The sequence below is a fragment of the Oreochromis niloticus genome, linkage group LG13, assembly GCF_001858045.2.
Source record: "Oreochromis niloticus isolate F11D_XX linkage group LG13, O_niloticus_UMD_NMBU, whole genome shotgun sequence".
Taxonomy (NCBI): Eukaryota; Metazoa; Chordata; class Actinopteri; order Cichliformes; family Cichlidae; genus Oreochromis; species Oreochromis niloticus.
In genome coordinates, this window is record NC_031978.2 from 1006504 (window position 1) to 1026600 (window position 20097).

The 20097-nt window shown below is 42.9% G+C and overlaps 1 protein-coding gene and 1 long non-coding RNA gene across 2 annotated transcripts; one reads left to right on the forward strand and one right to left on the reverse strand.

Moving 5' to 3' along the window:
- Window positions 1-836: 836 nt before the first annotated feature.
- On the reverse strand, window positions 837-9244 carry cyp26c1 (cytochrome P450, family 26, subfamily C, polypeptide 1). The gene is made up of 7 exons (XM_005473757.4): window positions 9019-9244; window positions 7905-8266; window positions 6219-6443; window positions 5796-6071; window positions 5513-5671; window positions 4406-4813; window positions 837-2557 (listed from the first exon to the last, which is right to left on the reverse strand). Exons 2-7 carry the CDS (start codon window positions 8109-8111, stop codon window positions 2213-2215), a joined length of 1620 nt encoding a protein of 539 aa, XP_005473814.1. The 5' UTR covers window positions 8112-8266; window positions 9019-9244; the 3' UTR covers window positions 837-2212.
- Window positions 9245-17825: 8581 nt separating this feature from the next.
- On the forward strand, window positions 17826-19454 carry LOC112841946 (uncharacterized). The gene is made up of 2 exons (XR_003213445.1): window positions 17826-18031; window positions 18981-19454. It is a non-coding gene; the product is annotated as an uncharacterized LOC112841946 (long non-coding RNA).
- The last annotated feature ends 643 nt before the right edge of the window (window positions 19455-20097 follow it).

Consider the following 20097-nt stretch of genomic DNA (forward strand, 5'->3'; position numbering starts at 1 on the left):
TGAAATAAACAGCTGTGTTTGTATAGCAGTCTGACTGTGATGAATCATTCAGTCACTGAAACAAGAAGCATTACTAATAATGCACAACTTTAGGCAGAGCATTATTTACCCATAAACTTCTATAGGGCCGAAGGTCTTCTTGCAACCACAGATGTCGCCCCCTGGTGGCCATTAAAAACACTGCAGATCTCAGGGACATTTGCATTGACCACTTTTCAGACCTGGAAGCTACAGCCTGCTTTTAAGGGCCTGGTATGCTCGCCACGTTGGTCGCTTCATGCACTACCACTAACATCACACAGATCCATTTATGCTAATGTTACAGCGCAGGTATTCTGCAGTATTCTCCTGGACGATAGGTGTCGCCACTCAGGCAAAACCCCCACATCAATTTAGATACAGGAGAAGTTATAACTGTCCTGTTTTTTTCAACTGTTGCAACATCTCCTTCTATATAATCTGTGAATCTCTGACCTTGTGTACTGATACATCACTGTTTACAGCTGCATCACACACCAGGTTACATTAATCAAGAGTTGGACGACCAGCAGAAGCCGACTAGCAACAGCTGTGTCGTATGCTGCCGATCACAAGGCACTGCCCACTGGGTGTAAAATGGCCTTTAATGGGATGGACTCACTTTTTTAAGTGAGCCTCAAGTGGCCATTAGAGGAACTGCAGTATCTGGGAGCTCTACGTTGGCTGGAGGCTGTCTCCAGAGTGGGTTTGCTTGCTTTTATTTTTTTCTTCCAAAAATTGCATTTACTTTTAGTTTACCTTCTCTGCTAGTTTTAGTTTTCTGCTTTCTTGGCCTCTTCTCAGACACAGGATGTGACAAACTGTGACAAATTTAGTTTAGCATCTTCTAATTTACTCTTTACATCAACTGTACAGCAGCTACATGTGATACACTCAATGAATGCACAAACAGGACAAATTTACAAAGACTCCTTAAAGCAAAGAAAGTGCTATCTCCTTCCACAAATCCATCCACACGTCAGATTTCACAGCGCATCTATTAGACAGTCCTAGAATTAGACCAGTAAAAACAATAATAAAAATTATAACTTTACTTTCAATATATGCCACTCTAAACAATAAAATATTTCTATGTTCTAGCTGTGATAAAGGTGTTATGGGCTTTACTAGTTAGTGTCTCAATCTATAAATTGTTACAGATAAAGTAAAAGTACAACAGATATGATACATCTGCATTTTAAATACAGCTTATTCATAATGCTACTTCATTTGATACACATATAATAGCACTGTTAAGGATAGATAACATTCGTATAAAATGAACTTTATGTTCGGGTAGTTCCTGGTTGTCGGTTCAGCGTCACACATCCGGTCTCTCCAGTGTCCATTATGAGCATTCAGATATGGTTCTATTACAGAAAATCACATTTCAGCCTTAATCAAACTGTCACATTTCATAGCTTGTTTCTCCACGTGGAGCTGCCTCGCAGCCAGTGCCATGCTCAGAGGCACTTCAGAGGCAACATGAAGTCCTAAGAAGTGAACAAAGGCAAAGCTCTAAATATAAGCTAGCAGATATACAGTACGTAGCACTTGGATATGTCCATAGTGATGATGTAAAAAGCTTATTTTAGCAGGAAGAAGTGCAGAAAGGCGAAGATGCCCAGGCAGAGTGCAACAGGAAAGACAGGCAGCAGAAAATCGTGACGCCACGTGTTTGTTTCACTGGGTTTGAGTGGAAAGAAACATCCCTGAAACTGGATTTATAGAAAATATACTGGAAAAAGATTAGTAAAGTTGTGTGAGGGGAGGGTTTAAGAGTCCCTGAATAACTGCTTGTCCTCTGGATAGAAACTATTGCTAGTCACATGCGGTCCACTCATGACAGCGAAACTTAATCTCCTGTTTGAAAACTAGCAGGAAAAATGCTGCAAATTTTCATATTTTAATAACTTAAAATGTGTGTAAAGGTAAGTAAATGCTGGGAAACATGTAACATGGTTAAAATGTGCTTGTGCTACAACAGAAAGTAGTTTCTTAGGTTTGGGTCAGACCACTGAAGAAATGAAGTAACCCCCCACCCACCCATGTCCATGCAGATGAAAGGGGGCCTGAACTGCACCATCAGGACTGGCGAGGTCATTTTCTCTTTGTTAGAGAGTTCCTAGAAGCCGGAAAGGTCAAACTGCCTCCCTGGTTGAGTTTCTCAGTGTCTATTTGTCTGTTTTTTTCTCTAAAGCTGGTAGTTGTAGGAAAAATGCACGTGCAGCCCGTTTACCGGGTGCACTATTGGCACTGTTTGCATCTTGGGGAAGTTCTCCGTAGCAAGGGTCCATTTGCAAGTCCCAATCAGCTCCACAGCGAGAGTCTTTAGGATGATCTGAGCCAGTTCTTTCCCTACGCAGCTCCGCACTCCGCCACCGAACGGCACGTAGCTGAACCGGGCCGACCGGCACTCGTCCCGATCTGGGCTGAATCGTTCCGGGTCAAACAGCTCCGGGCTCTGGAAGACTGCTGCGGTCTCATGGGTGTCCCGGATACTGTACATTACACTCCAACCTTTTGGGATCTGGTAGCCCTGCAGAATAAGAAGGCATTTCATTTTCAAGAGAAGTGATATAAACTCTGACTCAGGGTTCCAAAACATAAAAAAAATATAGCCACTGTCGGCAAAGGTTTACAAAATAATGCAGAGAAAATGTTGAAATTGAAAACGTCTACATTTTATTGTTTGGATGATTTTTAATTATTATTATAATTCTCAAAATCAAAGACTCACAAGTGAAAAATACAAATTAATTCAAGAGTCTTATGATGTTGACCTTTTAGTTTTGGCCTGACATAGAAAGCTGGAGGCTTTAGCGTGTTGAAAACTTCTTCATTCATTTGGTTTTCAGCTTCATTCATTCAGTCAATCACTCATTATCCTGCTAATCCAGACTTCTCTTTAAACTAATCCCAGTTATTTCTGCAGAGTTAGGATTTCCTTGTTTAGGTTCCAGAAACACTCACTCGACCGAACAGGCATGAAGACATTTGCAGGAGCACAATTACGTCGTGCCTATACAAGTTAATACCGTGAGAAATAATTAGCATCACACGCTCTATAATAGTACGGTGGAAATTCCTTTGCAATCGCTTTAAACTTAACTTGTCCTTTTTCAATAAAGGCAGCAAATTGGGGGCACACTGAGGGCAGGGAGGGGGTTTTAAGAGACTAGGGAAGAGGCCGTATCAGAGCAGTTTCCCAGGATGGGCCGTCAAAGCGTAGACAGCCATGCCTCCGAACAAAGAGCCAAAATCAAAATTTAATAGAAGCAAGGTTCGGTCTGCCTCCAGCATGAAGTTCTCTGAGAGCAATTTGATTCTGCGATGGACTAAATCACCCTGAGTGTCCACAAGGAGGCGTTCTACACATGTCAGACTTTAGCTTTCCCTCTACGGTAAAGAAGATAAAGGCTACAGGCAGCTGGTGTTAGACAGAGAAGATTGGTAAACAACAACAAGGTCATTGTGTTATTGTATTAATCCAACAGAAGTATGAAAAGTGTCCAAGAATTTGAACCAGCTGTTATTATTTATTACGTTTTGGCTAATGGGCTTTGTGCTATTGACGAATTTCCGAATCCATCCAGTTTGTGTTTTTGGTGGGTTTTGCTATTTTATTTTGTTAGTTTAATGGTCTGCCTCAGGACTGAACTGTGAACTCGTAAAACACAAATGTTCCTTTCGTTGTTTCAAGCTAAAGTGGAGAAAATGTAGAGACACATTTTATGGGGCCGTCAGCGGATGGTAGCTGGTTAGAACATTTAAAATTTGGCCCAAACCTACTGGATAAAACTGTATGTTCATCTGTACTGCTTAAATACAGTTCCATAAACTATTGTCTAAGGATACTGTGGTTAGCAAGTCAATGGCTACCTCAATGGCTATCGGTCTATCAATAGTTTTTTGGGGGGTTTTTGTGCATCTGATTGTTTTGGGGTTTTGTTTGCTTATTTAACAGTCTGCCTCCTTGACATGTTAACTATGTAAATAATTAGCTTCCTTCAGTTGCTGTTGTGTCATGCTAGTATAGAGAGTTGCTGATGACATTTACTGGGGCAGATATATCAGCGAGCACCAGTTGCTGACTGTAGCCCAAGCCTGTTACATACACCACTGGTTAGAATGAATGTTATAGACTGTTATCTAAATGTATTTTAATTGGAAATTTGACAATCCTATATCATGTATCATTGATTAATCGAGCCAATTGCTCGATGGCTTATTTTTAATTGAGCATTCATAAATTTCCCGCACGGCCTTTGTCAATTCCAGGAGCAGAGATTTGGAAATGATCCCTTTGTAGCTGATAAAAATATATTGAGTTGTTTGTAAAACTATACAAATTAGTAAAATCTTCATACCAGAGACTCAAACTTACATCTAGTTCAAACGTCTGCAGAGCTGTTCGGTAACCGCCAGAGACTGGCGGCAGGAAGCGGAGGACCTCTTTGACGACACAGTCGATGTAGCGGAGCTGGCTGAGCTTTTCCAGGCTCAGGCAGGGTACATGAGACTGCGACCGCGGGAAACCGTCTTCGTCTCTCTGATTCCGACACCCTCTGTTTAGCAGGCAGGTTGTTTCTGCATCAGCGGCGTCCTCCTGTGCTTCCATGGTGACACCAGATTGAATGCAACTGTTGTGAGATTCATAGCCGAGGTCTTCTGCCTCCAGTTCAACTCTGGCCTTGTCCACCACTGCTGGGTGGCGAAGAAGCTGCAGAACCAGCGACGTGGAGGCGCTGGCTGTGGTGGAGTGAGCAGCAAAGATCAGCTCCACTGCTGTTTCCTGCAAGAAGGGAGGTGGATGGGTTGGGTCGATGTCACCTGAACATACTGCTCTCAGGTTCACAGTCAGACACGTGAGGTCCCTGAACATCAACTGAGAGCAAAATAGCTTGCTTACAAATAAATTAATTAAATTAAAAATTAATCAGTAACTGCCCCTAAAGGTAAATTCTGAAGCTTTTTAAATGTCCCATAAAAGGCATTTTCCAACGAGCGGCTTAATGAGACTAACGGTTCAACGGCATCATGCTGAACGCAGAAGGCTCGTCACAAAACTGGGTTTTAGTTTGTTTATAGCCTCAGATTTATGTTTTACTTTTGGTAATTGCTTCAAAAATCATAAAAATCCTTTGATTTCCCACCTTAGTGCAGTGGGGACACCATTAGCATCATTTTTAATGTCCACAGTGGTGTTCGTGCATCGCTTAGTGTTAGCATAAATCACAAAAACTTCCTGAGACTGCAGCGGCTGCTGAGCTGTGCAGGAGCAGTATTTTAGACTCCAGCCAGTCTCAGAGCGCCCTGCTCATTGACAAACTGTGCCTAAGTGGTGGTTAAAATATGACTGAGTGGGTCACAAAAACACTCAGTGTGTGCACACTCTGCACGTCTGCATCTCAGTGTTGTCTTGTCCGATCATGACTTTCAGAAAGTGAGGCTGGCACATCCTTCCCTGCACTGTGGGCTTTAACTCTGGTACCTTGAGCTCCTGCATGCTGAGCTGCTGGCCGTGCTCCTTAGCGCTGGACAACATGTAATCAAAGGCGTCGTTATATTCCTCGTCCATGTGCTGCCGCTCCCTCTTCTCTTCAATGATTTTCTCCATGTGGGCGTGCAGGATTTCTCTGGCTTTTATCCCCTGACAGAAAAGGATTGACAAATTACAAAGAATTTACATAAAAGCCAACATGAATGGACATTAATCTGCTTTTAATACCACATTATCCATGTAGATTACACATAATGTCTTTAAACTCCCCCACCTTGCGTAATCCACTGAGCGGGGCATCTATTGGCAGAGAGAAGAGGTTGTTCATCAGCTGCTCAAAGATCTTAGCCAGGTAAACGATCCGTTCCTCCTCCAGCTTCAGACCCAACAGGACCCTGACCGCAATGCGGAACGTCAGGGACTTGGCTGCACTGTACACGTCGATGGCGCCCGGCTCTGAGCACCACTTGGCGATTTCAGATTTGATGACGTCCTGAAGCCGGGGCAGGTAGGACTCCAGAGCACTCCTGCTAAACACTTTGGCCAGAATCTTGAAAGAGATAAAGAAATGGAGAGAAAGGGGTCATGAAAAGTGCACAGCTTGTGCACAGAAGACAACACCTTTTAGTGAAACCCGGAGCGAACAGACAGTTTGTGAATCCAAGCGTCAGTCCAACCTCCTGCTACACCTTCTTACTTTTCGCTTCCTCTTGTGGAGGTCTCCGATGGAGTTGACCAGGGTGTTGGGTCCCAGGATGATGCGGGTGCTCTGAGGCCACTGGGTGCACACCAGGCTGTGTTCCCCCAGCAGGATTTTGCGGATGTTTTCTGCACCCGTCACCCTGATGACCGGCTTCCCCAGGAGGTGGGTCTTAAACACATTTCCGTGACGTTCTCGCCTCGAGATGTGGAAGTTTGAACCCTGGAGGGTAGAAAGAGATTTAAACTTTGTCATGAGGGAACAAAGCAACGACTCATTAACAGTTTTAGGCTAGATAAAACTCCAACATTTTATACAAACATGTGCACTGGTTCCTCTACTGCCCAGCGCAATGTGATCCTTACGGGTTAAATCTTATTGGAAGATTAAAAATATTATAAATCATTTGTGATTTTTAAGGATTGGAAACTTTTCATGCAACCACATGTACGACTCCCTTCATAATCTAGTGCACTCTGCCTCTTACAGGTATTATTTAATGAGGACCTGTGACGCCTCTGCAGATGTTGCCTATTTTTCCTCTTGCTCATTTGTGCACTTGGAGTCTCTCTGTTTTTGTCTTTGCTGGTTAGAGCCAGTTTGCACAGTTTGGTGCAGGGAGTAGTACACTCAGCTGTGTGAAATCAGTTTTGGTTTCTTTTTGCTTTGCTTTGCTTTCCTCAGTAATATCTTTATTTCTTAGGACAAGAATACTGCAACATTTTTCAGAGGAAACCCTTTTTTTTGCACCATTTTGATCAAACCTGCCACTTTTACTTGTTTAATCTGTCATTTTTTTTACATAAAAACAGGCTGTTTCTGACAATCTTTTTAACATGATAAACTTACATTAGGCAACATAGTTTGTGGTTAATTATAAACAACATACAGTCCGATATGACTTCAAGTGGGTCAGACTATTAAAACAGCTCCATAATATAATAACCTACATTTCTTTAAATATAAATGATCTAAGAACATTTAATGGACCGTCCATTTGCACAAAGCTTAAGATACTTTTATAAAACATTTTCAACAGTATGTGCTATTATATGTGCCTGACGGATGACAGTGGATCTACTCAAACCTTCATATGTAGACTTTTTGGAAGTAAATTCCTTATCTTGCTCCACGATTCAAACAGCAAACAGATATTTTTTAAAATTCCATGAGCTTTATACATTTGACTCATTTTCAGTCATGCTTGCATCAGTTCACCAAGTGATGCAGTGCATTAAGCTGAAAAAATGAAGATGTTAACGACTTCCATGTACTGGTTCATTCATTGTGTGTGTGTGTGTGTGTGTGTGTGTGTGTGTGTGTGTGAAGGCGAAAATTTGGAGATGGGGGAAATCCGCGTGCGCTGTAAGGATGTGAGAGGATGGATGAGAGGTGAATTCTTTTCTGTAGGGAAGATAGAGAGGGAGCGAGGAATTACGCGCGAGCATCAAGTCCGCACATGTCGCATCAACATCTGAACTGAGCCCGGACAACGATCTGCTTCTCGAAACTTCCCGCGTTTCTTGACAAAGTATCAACACCGTGATTATTCAAACTTCCTGCAGTCCCGCGTGGATTAGAAGCCAATAACAGATGAACATAGCTAAGGAAACACACACCTGCATTTTAGGACTTAAAAATAAATAAACAAATAAATAAAAACGACAACTCGAGTTCACTCACCTGGAACAACCAGTGGAAAGTCTCTCCGACCAGTGGCCAGCCCATGGAGCCTCTCGGCAGCGGCAGGCGGCTCTCTTTGTCCCGTGTCAGACTCCAGCGGAGGCTCCACAGCTGCCGGGTCAGTGCCAGCAGCAGGACCGCGGAGAGAAGCGAAGTGAGCGCGGTGGCCAAGGCCGACAGCACTCCAAACTGAGGCAGGGGCAACATCTCCTCCGTGCTGGTCCGCTTCCCAGCATTCACCTGCGTCTGCGCGCTGAAATTGTCTGGGCTGTGCGTAAAAAGCTTCTCCCCGTCCGTCTGTCCGGAATTCTTTTTCTTTTCCTCCTTGGTTCCTTCTTTTTTTTCCTGGTCTCCTGTAAAAGCTGCCCAGATAAAAATGTAAGGTCCGGTTGTGTTTACCCTCCGCTGCCCCAGAAATTACTCATTCAGCTCATCTCCGGAGAGAGCCAATATAAACTGTTATTACAGCCAGTTAGACCAAAACAATGGCGACCATCACGCAGAAATATGCAGAGATGGTGCACATTTCTGCGATCATTTTTTCCAATTAAAACAAACTGTAGAGTGCGTCTCTTATAGCCTGACATTATTTTTAAAGCTGCGTGCATGTTACAGAGTTTGCGCAGGCAGACGCACCTTTGAAAGAAATAAAAAGCCGATCATTGCGGATGGATGCGCCTGCACACACTCACACTCTGACTCTGGGCGAGCTACATGACAAACGTGCTCCTCTCCTGCGAGGAAACTCCCCTTCATTCCGCTGTCGCTGCTCCTTCAAAATGAGGAGTAGCTGTCAAGTATTCCAAATAGTTTTAGAGGTTTGCGTGCGCCGGCTTGTCTATTAGGTTATGCGCCTTTATAGGTACAGTTCAGGGGGCTCAGCCACCCTAACCCCCCGGGCGGCCCGGAGTTTATAGAGCAGTGGCAATAAATCAGGTTTTAAAAAGAGGCAGAAGGAATAAAAGAGCGATTTGAATACAGTAGACTACAGTACGGAGCGAGGGGGAGTTAACTAAAAGCGCCAAAAGTTCAGCAAATTGCTCTCTAGCTCTGATTTTCCCAGTAAATGAAGTGAGACGTTAGAGAGCTCAGTCCTTTTCAGATTCAAACTTACCTCCAAGCAGCTTCCTCTGAGCGCACGGTGACAGAAATCCGTTCAGGGTTTGGGGGAAAGTTTCTTTCTCGGCTCCTCTGAGAGAGACCGATGCCTGCTCCTCCACAGTGAGCGGGCTGCAGGGGGTTTTATAGAAAAAGCAGCATGATCCACCTTCAATTGTGACGTTGGTTTGAATATGTTAAAAGGGCTCGGTGTTTCATTCACAGCGCTGCAGAGAGAGAGGGAAACAAGAAAGAGGAAAACGTTTGGAGAGACGCAGCAGTGCGCCCTCAGTGTGTGTGTGTGTGTGTGTGTGTGTGTGTGTGTGTGTGTGGCAGCGAGTGGAGGAAATCTGCAGGTATATCCAATTAGTTGTGCAGAGGTTTCAGACAGGAGCTCCGTTTAAATTCAGAACGAAGAAAATGGATGGGAGGCAAAAATTCCCGACTGCATTCGACTGTAAGTTTTCCAACAAATCAACAAATAACAAAGAAATCCGCGCATTAAATCCGCAAGATCCAAAGTTTTTCCCCCTATTTTTGAATTAATTTCTTTAAATTTCAGCGATACATTTTGATCCTTGTTCCTGCAGAAAGAGGGGGAACAGAAGCTCTCACCCGACATCTATGAGCCAGAAATACAGCAACAGCCTCGTTAACAGGATATTTCCTCGTTTTTGAATTTGGCCTCAGCAGGGAACTCCAAATCCCACCTCGACACTCCAGCAGCACAGTTTTAGTTTCCCGGGCAGATTCCTTATAAAAGGACTGAGACGAATATCTGACCACATCAACGCCAGCCTCTGTTAACGGGATCTGTGTGATTTTAACGGGGAATTTCTTAAAAAATAAATAAAACCGGTAACACGATTTTTGGAAAACTTTGGAAAATGCGGTCTAGATTTACGATAGATTTGATCGCAATATTTGCGCGCAAAACGGCGCAAAATCTGCACTTTTTAATGCAAAAACCCTCGTGGGGTCACGACGGGGCCAATCCACCAAACCTCCAGTCTGCTGTCGTTAACACACATAAACATTTCCTCATTATTTAAAATTCATTTTATTTATTATTGTAATTTTTTGTTGGGGGGGTAAAGGTCAGATTATCTCATTAAAGCTGCATTTGTAAAACTGGGCCCATCATCTCCAGCTGTTGTTGGCGTGTCCTCGCGCTGCGCTGCGTTTACATTTGACTGGTGCTGATTGGAGAGTTTGTTAGCTGGTGTCTTTTATCCAAACTGAGGCGGAGAGGTGGATGAGCTCCGCCCCGGCAGACTGATGGAAACACGGCCTCGCTGCTGGTTTTCACACCTACAATTAACAGGACGGTTCTGTGTGAATTCCATCAGCGCTCGCCTGGTCGCATTTGGGCTCAGGGAGGGAGGAAACCCCGGAGAGCTCCGAAATGAATTTTTGGTGTGGAATAAAAATTATAGGACTTTTATTTCTAAAATCAAACAAAAATCAAAGAAAAATAAAACAAACACAAATCATAATCGTTTCAAACCATCTCATGTTCCAGTAAAGTTTCTGCAGATTATTATGCAATGTTTTGTAAATTTGAGAGGTGTCCCGTGGAGTGTTTTTCCACTCTCAGCCATGCAGCAGAATCTTTCCACGCAGGATTGTGTTTTTTGTCGTGCACTGGGCTAAAGTGGGCTGGACAGATGAACGACAAGTGAAATCTGATGATCTGAGTTTATGTTTTGATTCCAGTGGATGCCATGGAGATGCTCACTCAACAAGATCAGGAAGTAACCCCACCTCACAGCCCCGCCCACACTCCAAACGCCTCTTTTTTTCAAGTTCTGCTGCGGTGGAAAATCTTCTTCTTCCTCATTAAAAATGCAGACACCTTGAAGTTCCCTTTGCAGATCTTTATTTTCACACTGAACTCGGTTCACTGACGGTGTCACAGACACAAAGGTAAATGAAACTGAGCAAACAAACACTAAACGACCACAAAACGTGCAAAATATTTTAGCTTTAGCGCTCACAGCTCTCCCATCAGCCATCATCACGACTATGCCAAGCTCACATTTTCTTTAGTTTCTACTGAAGAAGCAGAAAATGAGCACTGTGAAAAGATTCATCTTGGTGCTTCTCCTGTAAAATAGTTCAAATTACCAAAAATAAAATGTTTAATTAATTGAAAAAGAAAGAAAATATTCCAGAAAATCAAAATATTAAAGATAATAATAATAACAATAATAATAATAATAATAATAACAATAATAATAATGTATACTTTATTGATCCCCGTGGGGAAATTCCTCTCTGCATTTATCCCATTCATTCAGTGAAGCAGTGTAATAGAACGTCAGTTTGTTGTGCTTTGCTCGTGCTTTGGGCATTCGGGTTCATATTGTACTGAAGTCCAGTGAGTAACAGCTCTTCTTTATATTTTCTTTAAGTTGCAGGAAATTCCAAATATGACACTTCAGAGAGCTCCACGAATACAAGCAAACCATCTCTGTGCAGTTTGCAACTCAGCGTGTGAAGCCATGCTTCCAAAGGAGGAAACAGAAACCTGTAGTGTGTGATAACTTTGCTCTCAGAGGATAGCAGAGGAAGACGAGAGACTTTTAAAATAAATTTAAATCGTGATTTCATATTATTCAAAGGTCACAAGGAGGGAAAAAGCTTTAAAATCTTATTTTGGGGCACATAAAGCAACTCTGCAGGCTGTGACTGGATATAATGTACACGCAGGTCTCATCTCCTGCTAATCACTGACATGAAAGTTCTTCTGGATGATACTTAAACAGAGTAAAGGCCCATATGCAGCCATGATAGAGCAGGAAGCCCCAAACCCAGCAGCTGATCACAGCCAGTATCAACCAATCGATACACAACAAAAACCCCAGAATACCTTTACAACCTGTCTGAAAGGAGACCGGAGCTTCATTTTCTGCCTTCATGTGTGAACTTGTTAATTAAAAAGCTTCATGTTATCCAAAGCGCCATAATCTCCAGACACATCTCAGACATCCACGACTGTCGGGGAATCCCCCAAACCCACAACGCTCACGTTTCACATCGAAATGAATCTTTCTTTCATATCGTCACAAAGATGGGACCAAATTAGAGCTGGAAAAAAATAAAAACTCTCACACAATATTAAGAGATCCTGAAATATGATTGAATTTAAATACACTGCAAAAAAGAATTGATAGAATAATCTTTACTACATACATTCTCCAAATAGTTGTGAACAAACTAACCTGCAACAGTCAGTGGAAACCAAACTGATCAAGCTTGTGAGGGCTCGAGTTCAAAATCACAAGTTCCTGTGAATCATGTGACCAACATACAAAATCCCCACAACCTTACAGTTTTACTGCCCGCCGTCCACCACCTGTTTCTTTGTTTTTGCAGAAACTTAAAGGGACATTTTCTCTCCAAATCAAATCTAAATACAGTCACAGCCACATTATTAGGTGCACCCGTTCAACAGCTCCCTAAATCTAATATCTGATCAGCCAATCACACGACACCAACTCAGTGGTGACGATGACTTCCTGAAGTTGAGCTGAGCATCAGAATAAAGGGAGAAGGTGATGTAAGTGGTGTTGGACATGGCTCGGTTATTTGTCTCAGACTCTGAATATTTCAGAAACTGACGATTCAAACGAGTTTTATTTGTATAGACAAATCACAACAACCGGTGCCTCAAAGTAAAGACCCAACATTTACACAAAGAATACCGAAAACACCAGCAATCGTGTGACCTCCCTGTGAGCCAGCGCTTTGGTGACAGTGGAAGTCAATCTGGGATTTTCCAACACGAAAATCTCAAAGGTTTACGGAGGAAGGTCAAATATACACAGGTCAAAGAGAACGGACAGACTGCAACAATAATTTAAATAACCACTTGTTCCAACCAAAGTATGCAGAAGAGCATCTCTGAGCACAGGAGCAGTTGTTGCTGACCGTGTCCATCCCTTTGTGAACACACTCCACGATCTTCTGATGTCACAAAGATCAGATCATCATCATCGGTTTCTTCAACACGATGATGAGTTCGCTGTCACCAGATGTCACTCCATCTGGATTACAGATTCCCGTCGTGGAAGCAGCCGACAAATCTGCGGCGATGTCAACAAGGAGGAAAATATCTGAGGAATTTTTCCAGTGACTTGTTGAATCTGTGCCACAAATGATTAAAGCAGCTCTGAAGGGAAAATGAGATCCAACCTGGTTTTATCAAGGCGTACCTAATAAAGAGTCCAGTGAACATATTTCCCCTTATTCTTGATTGGTTTACAGTAAGCTGTCTACCTCATTTTATATATAATGGAAACAAATGAATGAATGAATGAATGAACATAAATGAATGAATGAAAAAATAAATCAATATTAAAATTTGTTTTGTTTCTGCAAATCACGGCACAGTTACTTAAAAACAAATGAGTGGTAGATCAAGAAAGTAGGAACAAAGTAGTTCCTACATAAATGTGTATATTTGTGTATTTTTGTCTTTGCCAAGTCAAATGAATTTTTTTAAAAGTTTTATTGATTTCTTTATTTTTGTTCCGCGTCGAGGCGTTTCCACCGTCCAAACACACCAACAGCTCCGCGGCGTCAGGAGGAAACAAATGATTCAGTTTTCACGTCAAAGTCATCTGATATGTGAGAGAGGGCTGTCACAAACCAGTTCAGTAAAAAATAAATGGTAAATGGTAAATGGCCTGTATTTATATAGCGCCTTTATGGTCCCTAAGGACCCCAAAGCGCTTTACATATCCAGTCATTCACACATTCACACACTGGTGATGGTAAGCTACGTTGTAGCCACAGCCACCCTGGGGCGCACTGACAGAGGCGAGGCTGCCGGACACTGGCACCACCGGGCCCTCTGACCACCACCAGTAGGCAACGGGTGAAGTGTCTTGCCCAAGGACACAACGACCGAGACTGACCAATAAAGCACCTTTTATAAGAGCTGTTCCCCATTTGAACATCTTTGGGAGTCTGTGTTTCTCAGTGGGATTAAAACAAACAGCAAAAAGAGACACAACTGTTGCTCTCTCCGGAGACACAAACACAGTTTCTCAGATGCATTTCCTGCCCTGTTGTCTCATCCCATTAAAGGCCCATTCCACTAATCCCAATCCTGAGCTTTTAAAAGCTTTTGTAACAGAGACCTTTTCTCCGGCGGCGCCTCGGGCTTCTTTAATCCACAATAGTCCAGATCACAGGTCTGGTTTCAACCCGAGGCAACCCAAACCAAAATACAACAGATGGGGTTCATTTGAGAGGCGGTTCCTCTCAGTGAGAGTCATTGTTGTAAAGTTTGTTACTGACGTGCTGTAAATGGTTAAATGTGACTGACAGAGAAGCTGAACAGATCCTGAGGATAGAAGTGTGTGTTTGTGCAGGGCTGAGGACTGATGAGCTGATAAGTTAAGCCTGAGTTTAAGTCACAGCATGATGCTCACACCTGATCCTCCAGTGTTGGCCCAGATGTTTAGGCCAAGTCGAGACTCTCTGAATCACAAGAACCACAATGATGGATGCTGTCTGGATAAATGTGCGCGTTAGGAGGACAAAGTAACTTTGGGATTTTTCTCACCTGTGAAAACACACGAGGAACACATGCCGAGTTGTCCAAAGTCTTCAAACGACTCACACAGATTTGGCAGGGACTCGGATGTCCCACAGTAGCATAGCAGATTTGCAGCTCTAGACATTAGACTGGTCCAAAAGTCCAGATCAGCTGGATCTGCATCGTGTCCAGCTAAGCTTTCAGTGAATCCACGGAGAGCACCCAGGTGCCACCTGTCGCCTAAACCTGGAGGAGCATTTCCAGTAGTGAGGACACATCGGATGCATGAATCTAACAGAGAACTTTCCAGATGTTTTACCTGGCAGAGAATACTAAAGCAGAGACAGAGGGAGGCATGTAGGAGCGTGCTAAACACACAGACACGGACAAGGAAACCCAGAAACACGTGCATTCAATGTTTCAGACGTGCATATTTCAAAGCGTAGAGGTAGACGAGCACACCCTAACATCACCTGGAAATGAAATCTGAACAACTTTCCGCCCACTTTTATCCTGTGCAGCTATCAGATTTGTGCATCTTATTACCTCTGACCTTTTAACCTCTTGAGTCCTCATAGTTTATTTTTATTCACTGACAAAATCACATTTGTAACTGAAAAAACTGCTTCATGAGAAATCCCAACGTTGTTCTTTAAAAGTCTCCCGACTGCTGCACGCTGCTCACAGCAGATAATTCAGGTTTACTATTTACCATGTCAGCCATCTTATCAGGGTGAGGATCAGCAGGTAAAGTGTGTGTGTGCGTGTGTGTGTGTGTGTGTGTGTGTGTGTGTGTGTGTGTGTGTGTGTGTGTGCAAAGAGTAGAAAGTGTTGTAATGTAAACACTGGATGATCTGTGGCTGCTCTCAGCAGCGCTGCACTGACGGCCTGAAGGCTTCAACTTTGATCCGAGTCCAGCTGAATACAAACAAACGTGTGTGTGTGTGTGTGTGTGTGTGTGTGTGTGGGTGGGTGTGGGTGTGGGTGGGTGGGTGTGTGTGTGGGTGTGGGTGTGCACATGCACACGTGTGTGAGAGATTGGCGTAGCTGCATGCCTCTCAGGGTCAGCAGTGTCTCCCCAGGTTTGATGCCGACGCAGTCTGACAGGTGCTAAAATGTGCTTCAGCCTCACCTTGTGCTACCTGAGGCTGAGACAGACACACACACACACACACACATGTTTAAGCATTCAAGTGAGAACGCTCCATGTGTGTCTTAGCATTGGCCAACAGAGCTCAACAGTGCGGTTCCAGATTTATAAATCCCATTCCTGTTCTGATTACGAGCCACAGCGCTTCAATCATCCAGAGCAGACTGAGTATGAGCTACGAGCCTGTACACACACACACACCTACACACACACACACACACACACACTGCAAAATATAACCAAAGTTTTATCACAACACATATAACTTCTGTTATACAACACTACAAAGAAGGAACATGTTTTAATAAACTGGAGGCTCGCTGTGGATTTGCAGTGCATCATGGGAAGAGCACTTCCTCCACCGATCTTTTCACGATTCACCTCGTAGCTGGTCAGTTTGACTCGAGGCTTTAAAACTCTTTGCAGGATTTTCTGAAACATCATCAGAGAAAATGAAGATATACTTCACTTCCAGAACCGGAGTCCTTCAAAGATCAGGAAGTGGATGCTGAGCTCCGAACAGCTGGAGCTGCAGATTTCCTGATATTTTTACCATAAAGTAGGTAACGTTCATAGCTTCATACACTACAACACAGTTTGCCCATATGGAAAAGAAATAGAAAAAACTTATAAAAGACTTGCACAAGATGTGGCCTACCTCATATAGTGAATCATATCAGGCTTATATGATTTACTCATGAAAGTGGAAACTTTCATATATTGTTTTAATAAATATCCAAAACATACAAGTTTCATTTATATAATTTTTCAAGGGGTCTTATATCTGTTTTCACTCTTGTATGCTTTTCATACAAGTTTCACACAAGACAGATACAAACTTTATAAGATTTATATATATCTTTTCCATACGGGTGGTAGGTTTGTCATTGGAAGCAAAAGAAGGTTTAACGAAGGCTGAAGAGCAAAAACACATTATGCACACATCGGTATTTAAGTGTTATCAGTATTAAACATTGATAACACTTAAATATGTTTCTAATGTCAGTATTAATATTTATTGCTTTTATTAATAAACTGACAGTTTTACTCTTTGTGTATTTGTGCTACGCTAATCCTAAACCACAGTCGATAAACCCGATTTAGCCTTTGTCTTAAAATAAAAAGGTTTATTTTTTTAACCTTAAATTTGTTCGTGAATGTAAATCAAGTGAAAATGACAACTATAAACGATCCCTTTGCAACGATAATTATGTTCCAGTATTTCATTAGATGAAACAGAAGGAGACGTTTAATATGTCGCGTCTGGTTGTGCCAAAATAATCAGAAGTTGTAATTAGGAGTGAAAGCTGAAACTGCTGATGTCATCGTGTGGTTGTTTGCGTCTGCGTTACTGTGATGGTTAATACCTGTTACACTCATTACCTCACAGGTCTTTGATCTGCAGTTGGACCACATACTCTGTATAAGGACCTGCTCACACATATTTATACAGTACGCACAGCATCGTATATTAAAACGTGTTCAGTCAGGCTCGCTGTCGTCTCTGCGACCTCCAATCTCGTTTGGAAAAAATAACATGTCATGTTTAATTTATGGGATGAAATCAGACAGTATGTAAGAGGTTACACAGACGGCAGAGCTCATAGATTATTAATATGAAACCCAACATCTGCATTGCTTTCAGAAAAGGAAAACCTTAATATGGGCTGAAACTGCTCAAACCAGCTTTCCTTGTGAGGCTGTCCTCAGTGGACCGATAGGATTAACTTCCACGCTGCGTTTAAGGACACTGTGTTACATTAACGCATTTTTAATCAGATGTGTTGTGGTGGTTTCTTGTTTTCTGCCACCTATCTCCTGTTCCAGAGCTGGATGCTTGTGTTAAACATCACTCTCAGATGTATGTGATGTCACAAAGAGCATATATCCCTCTATGGCAGGTGTGGGGAACTCCAGGCCTCGAGGGCCGGTGTCCTGCAGGTTTTAGATGTGTCCTTGATCCAACACAGCTGATTTAAATGGCTAAATCACCTCCTCAACATGTCCTGAAGTTCTCCTGAGGCCTGGTAATGAACTAATCACGTGAATCAGGTGTGTTGACCCAGGGTGACGTCTAAAACCTGCAGGACACCGGCCCTTGACGCCTGGAGAGGTCCACCCCTGCTCTATGGTCACTACAGAAATACAGTGTCCCACACCTGCTGTTCAAACTGCTTGTTTCGAGGGCCAGCCACTCAGAATCAGGTCAGCTGAGGATGAACTGAAGTCCTGCATATAGATATCAGAGATCAGCGATGGTCAAAGTAACTGGCGATGCTCTCCAGCTAAATCAGACATGAGCTATCGATTCCTATCAACATCATTATTAAGGTATTCAGAATAAAACTAATCTGCCTCTCTATAGTTTCATGTCGATTCTCCACATGTAACCGACACTTGCAAGACAGACGCGTCGCAGCACGCCCGCGCGCCTGCTCGCTTTGAACTTTGAACAGCTCTGCGGCTCCATCGTCATCATCAAAGCACAGAAAACAAAAGGAGGATATTTCGGACTCTTGTGCTGATTTTTAAACTGGAGCTTAATCTGATGGCATTTGTAGACACGCTTGTTTGTCTGGCCTCAAATGACAGCAAATCTCAGCACTTAATACTGTTTTAGCTGTTTGGCGGATGTCTGCCCACTTCTGTTAACTAACGCGGTAAATCATTCATCATCGTACGTTTCTTAATGCTTGGTGTGAGTAAAAGTATGACGTGGCGAGCTGGAACCCGAATAAACATTTCAACTCCTGCTGCTGTTTTTGAATAACATGAAATGCAAAATTCATACATGACTAAACAAAACGAGCAGACTACCAGGAAGAGTTCACTTCAGAAGCAAAATCTAATGAATACATGAGTAAAATTAGAGAGTTTAGACATCAAAACATAAGATTCATGGCAGGTTTATGTGTTAGAAATCTGCATTAAGAAGCAAACAGCACAAGCAGCGCTCACAAGGCTCCGTGAGTCCAGTTTGATGAGGTGAAGTGTAGCAGCTACAGCCGCCTGTGTCAGCCTCCGACTGTCGGTCAAAGCGCTATGGAAACAGAAATCAGGGTTTTATTTGTGCTGCTAATTGGACAATTTAACATGAGAGGGTTGGTGCACTTTTCTAGCTCCTAGTGGACATAAGAGGAACTGCAGGTTAACTTTCCCCTGGTCTTCAGGTTGGATGTTTTCTAGGTTCTCACCACCAGCAGCACCACCACATCACAATGCTGGAGGAAGAATAAGTCAACCAAAAACTGGAGTTATGAGAGTTTTCTCCTGTTTGCAGATGATCACCAGTCAGCAAAAATGAAGAATCTTTTGGCGTGAAAGAGCTCCTCGTCTCAAAAGCCTTTTTAGTCCATGACCTGGACCAGGAGCCTGGTGGACGCTGACTTCCTGTCCTGTTAAAGAGCTGCCAGTCAGCGGAGCAGCTGTCGGTTTACAGCGGAAGCTGTGGTGGGATATTTTACACCGTCTTTCCTGGAAACCCAACACTGCAACGAGCAGCCGAACAGCAGGAGGGAGGAGAGGGAAAGTTTTCGCTCGTTCCCTGGAGTGGAGAGAAGATGAATGAGGGAAGAAGGGGAAAAGTTCATGACGGGGTGATAACGAGGTCGTCTACAGACGCTCAGTGTTTGAGTTCACCCGTATGTCATCATGTAGATTTATTTTCAAAGTGTAGGGCCAAAGTCATGAAGATTATGAAGCATGCAGATCTTAACTCAAATATTCCAACTGAAAGCAGCTTGTAGAGAAACACCACCAGAGACATGGATGTCTGAGGAAGATGGATCATAGAGATGGAAGATTTCATCTAGTAAATACAAAGAAAATATTTATTTAATGATAATTAACATATCTGAAAATCAAAGTGGTCTGGTCATGAAAAACCTGGATCTTCTAAATCGCAGTGCGAGAAGAACAACATATTGTTCGTGTCCACCAACACGAGTCTCACAGCAGTTCAGTCAGTTTATCTGGACACAATTTTCGAGTTTTAAAGGACTAAACAGTCTGAATTTGGATGTACGAGGGGCTGAGCAACACAAAGAAATCTTTTTCAAGATCATTTTACATTTTGCCACAACATCGGGCTGTGATCTGCAAAAATATTCTGTGTCTGGAATCGGTCACATGGATGCTGTCGCATTATTTAAAGCAGACAAGCGAAGCGCCCGGTTTGATTCCAGCAGGAGACGAATCCGTGTCCGTTCTCTCCTCCTGTCGTCAGCAGCTCTCTCCAGGGAAGCTGTCGGTGTGTGTGGTGGAGAATCAATGTTGTGAACCTGTTTGCCTTCTTGCATCTTCCTACTTCACCGAGAGCGTCTGAATCTTTGAAATTTGAGTGTTGTGTCATTTTAGCCCCAGAAAAAAACATTAAAATGAGTTTAGTGAGTAAAGTA

Excerpts from the sequence above, each read along its gene's own strand:
- cyp26c1 (XM_005473757.4), bottom strand. The coding sequence starts at position 8,111 with ATGTTGCCCCTGCCTCAGTTTGGAGTGCTGTCGGCCTTGGCCACCGCG. Across the intron at positions 6,072-6,218 it reads TCCACAAGAGGAAGCGAAAA|ATTCTGGCCAAAGTGTTTAG; the intron begins GTAAGAAGGTGT and ends ATCTCTTTCAAG. Across the intron at positions 5,672-5,795 it reads CGCTCAGTGGATTACGCAAG|GGGATAAAAGCCAGAGAAAT; the intron begins GTGGGGGAGTTT and ends CTTTTCTGTCAG.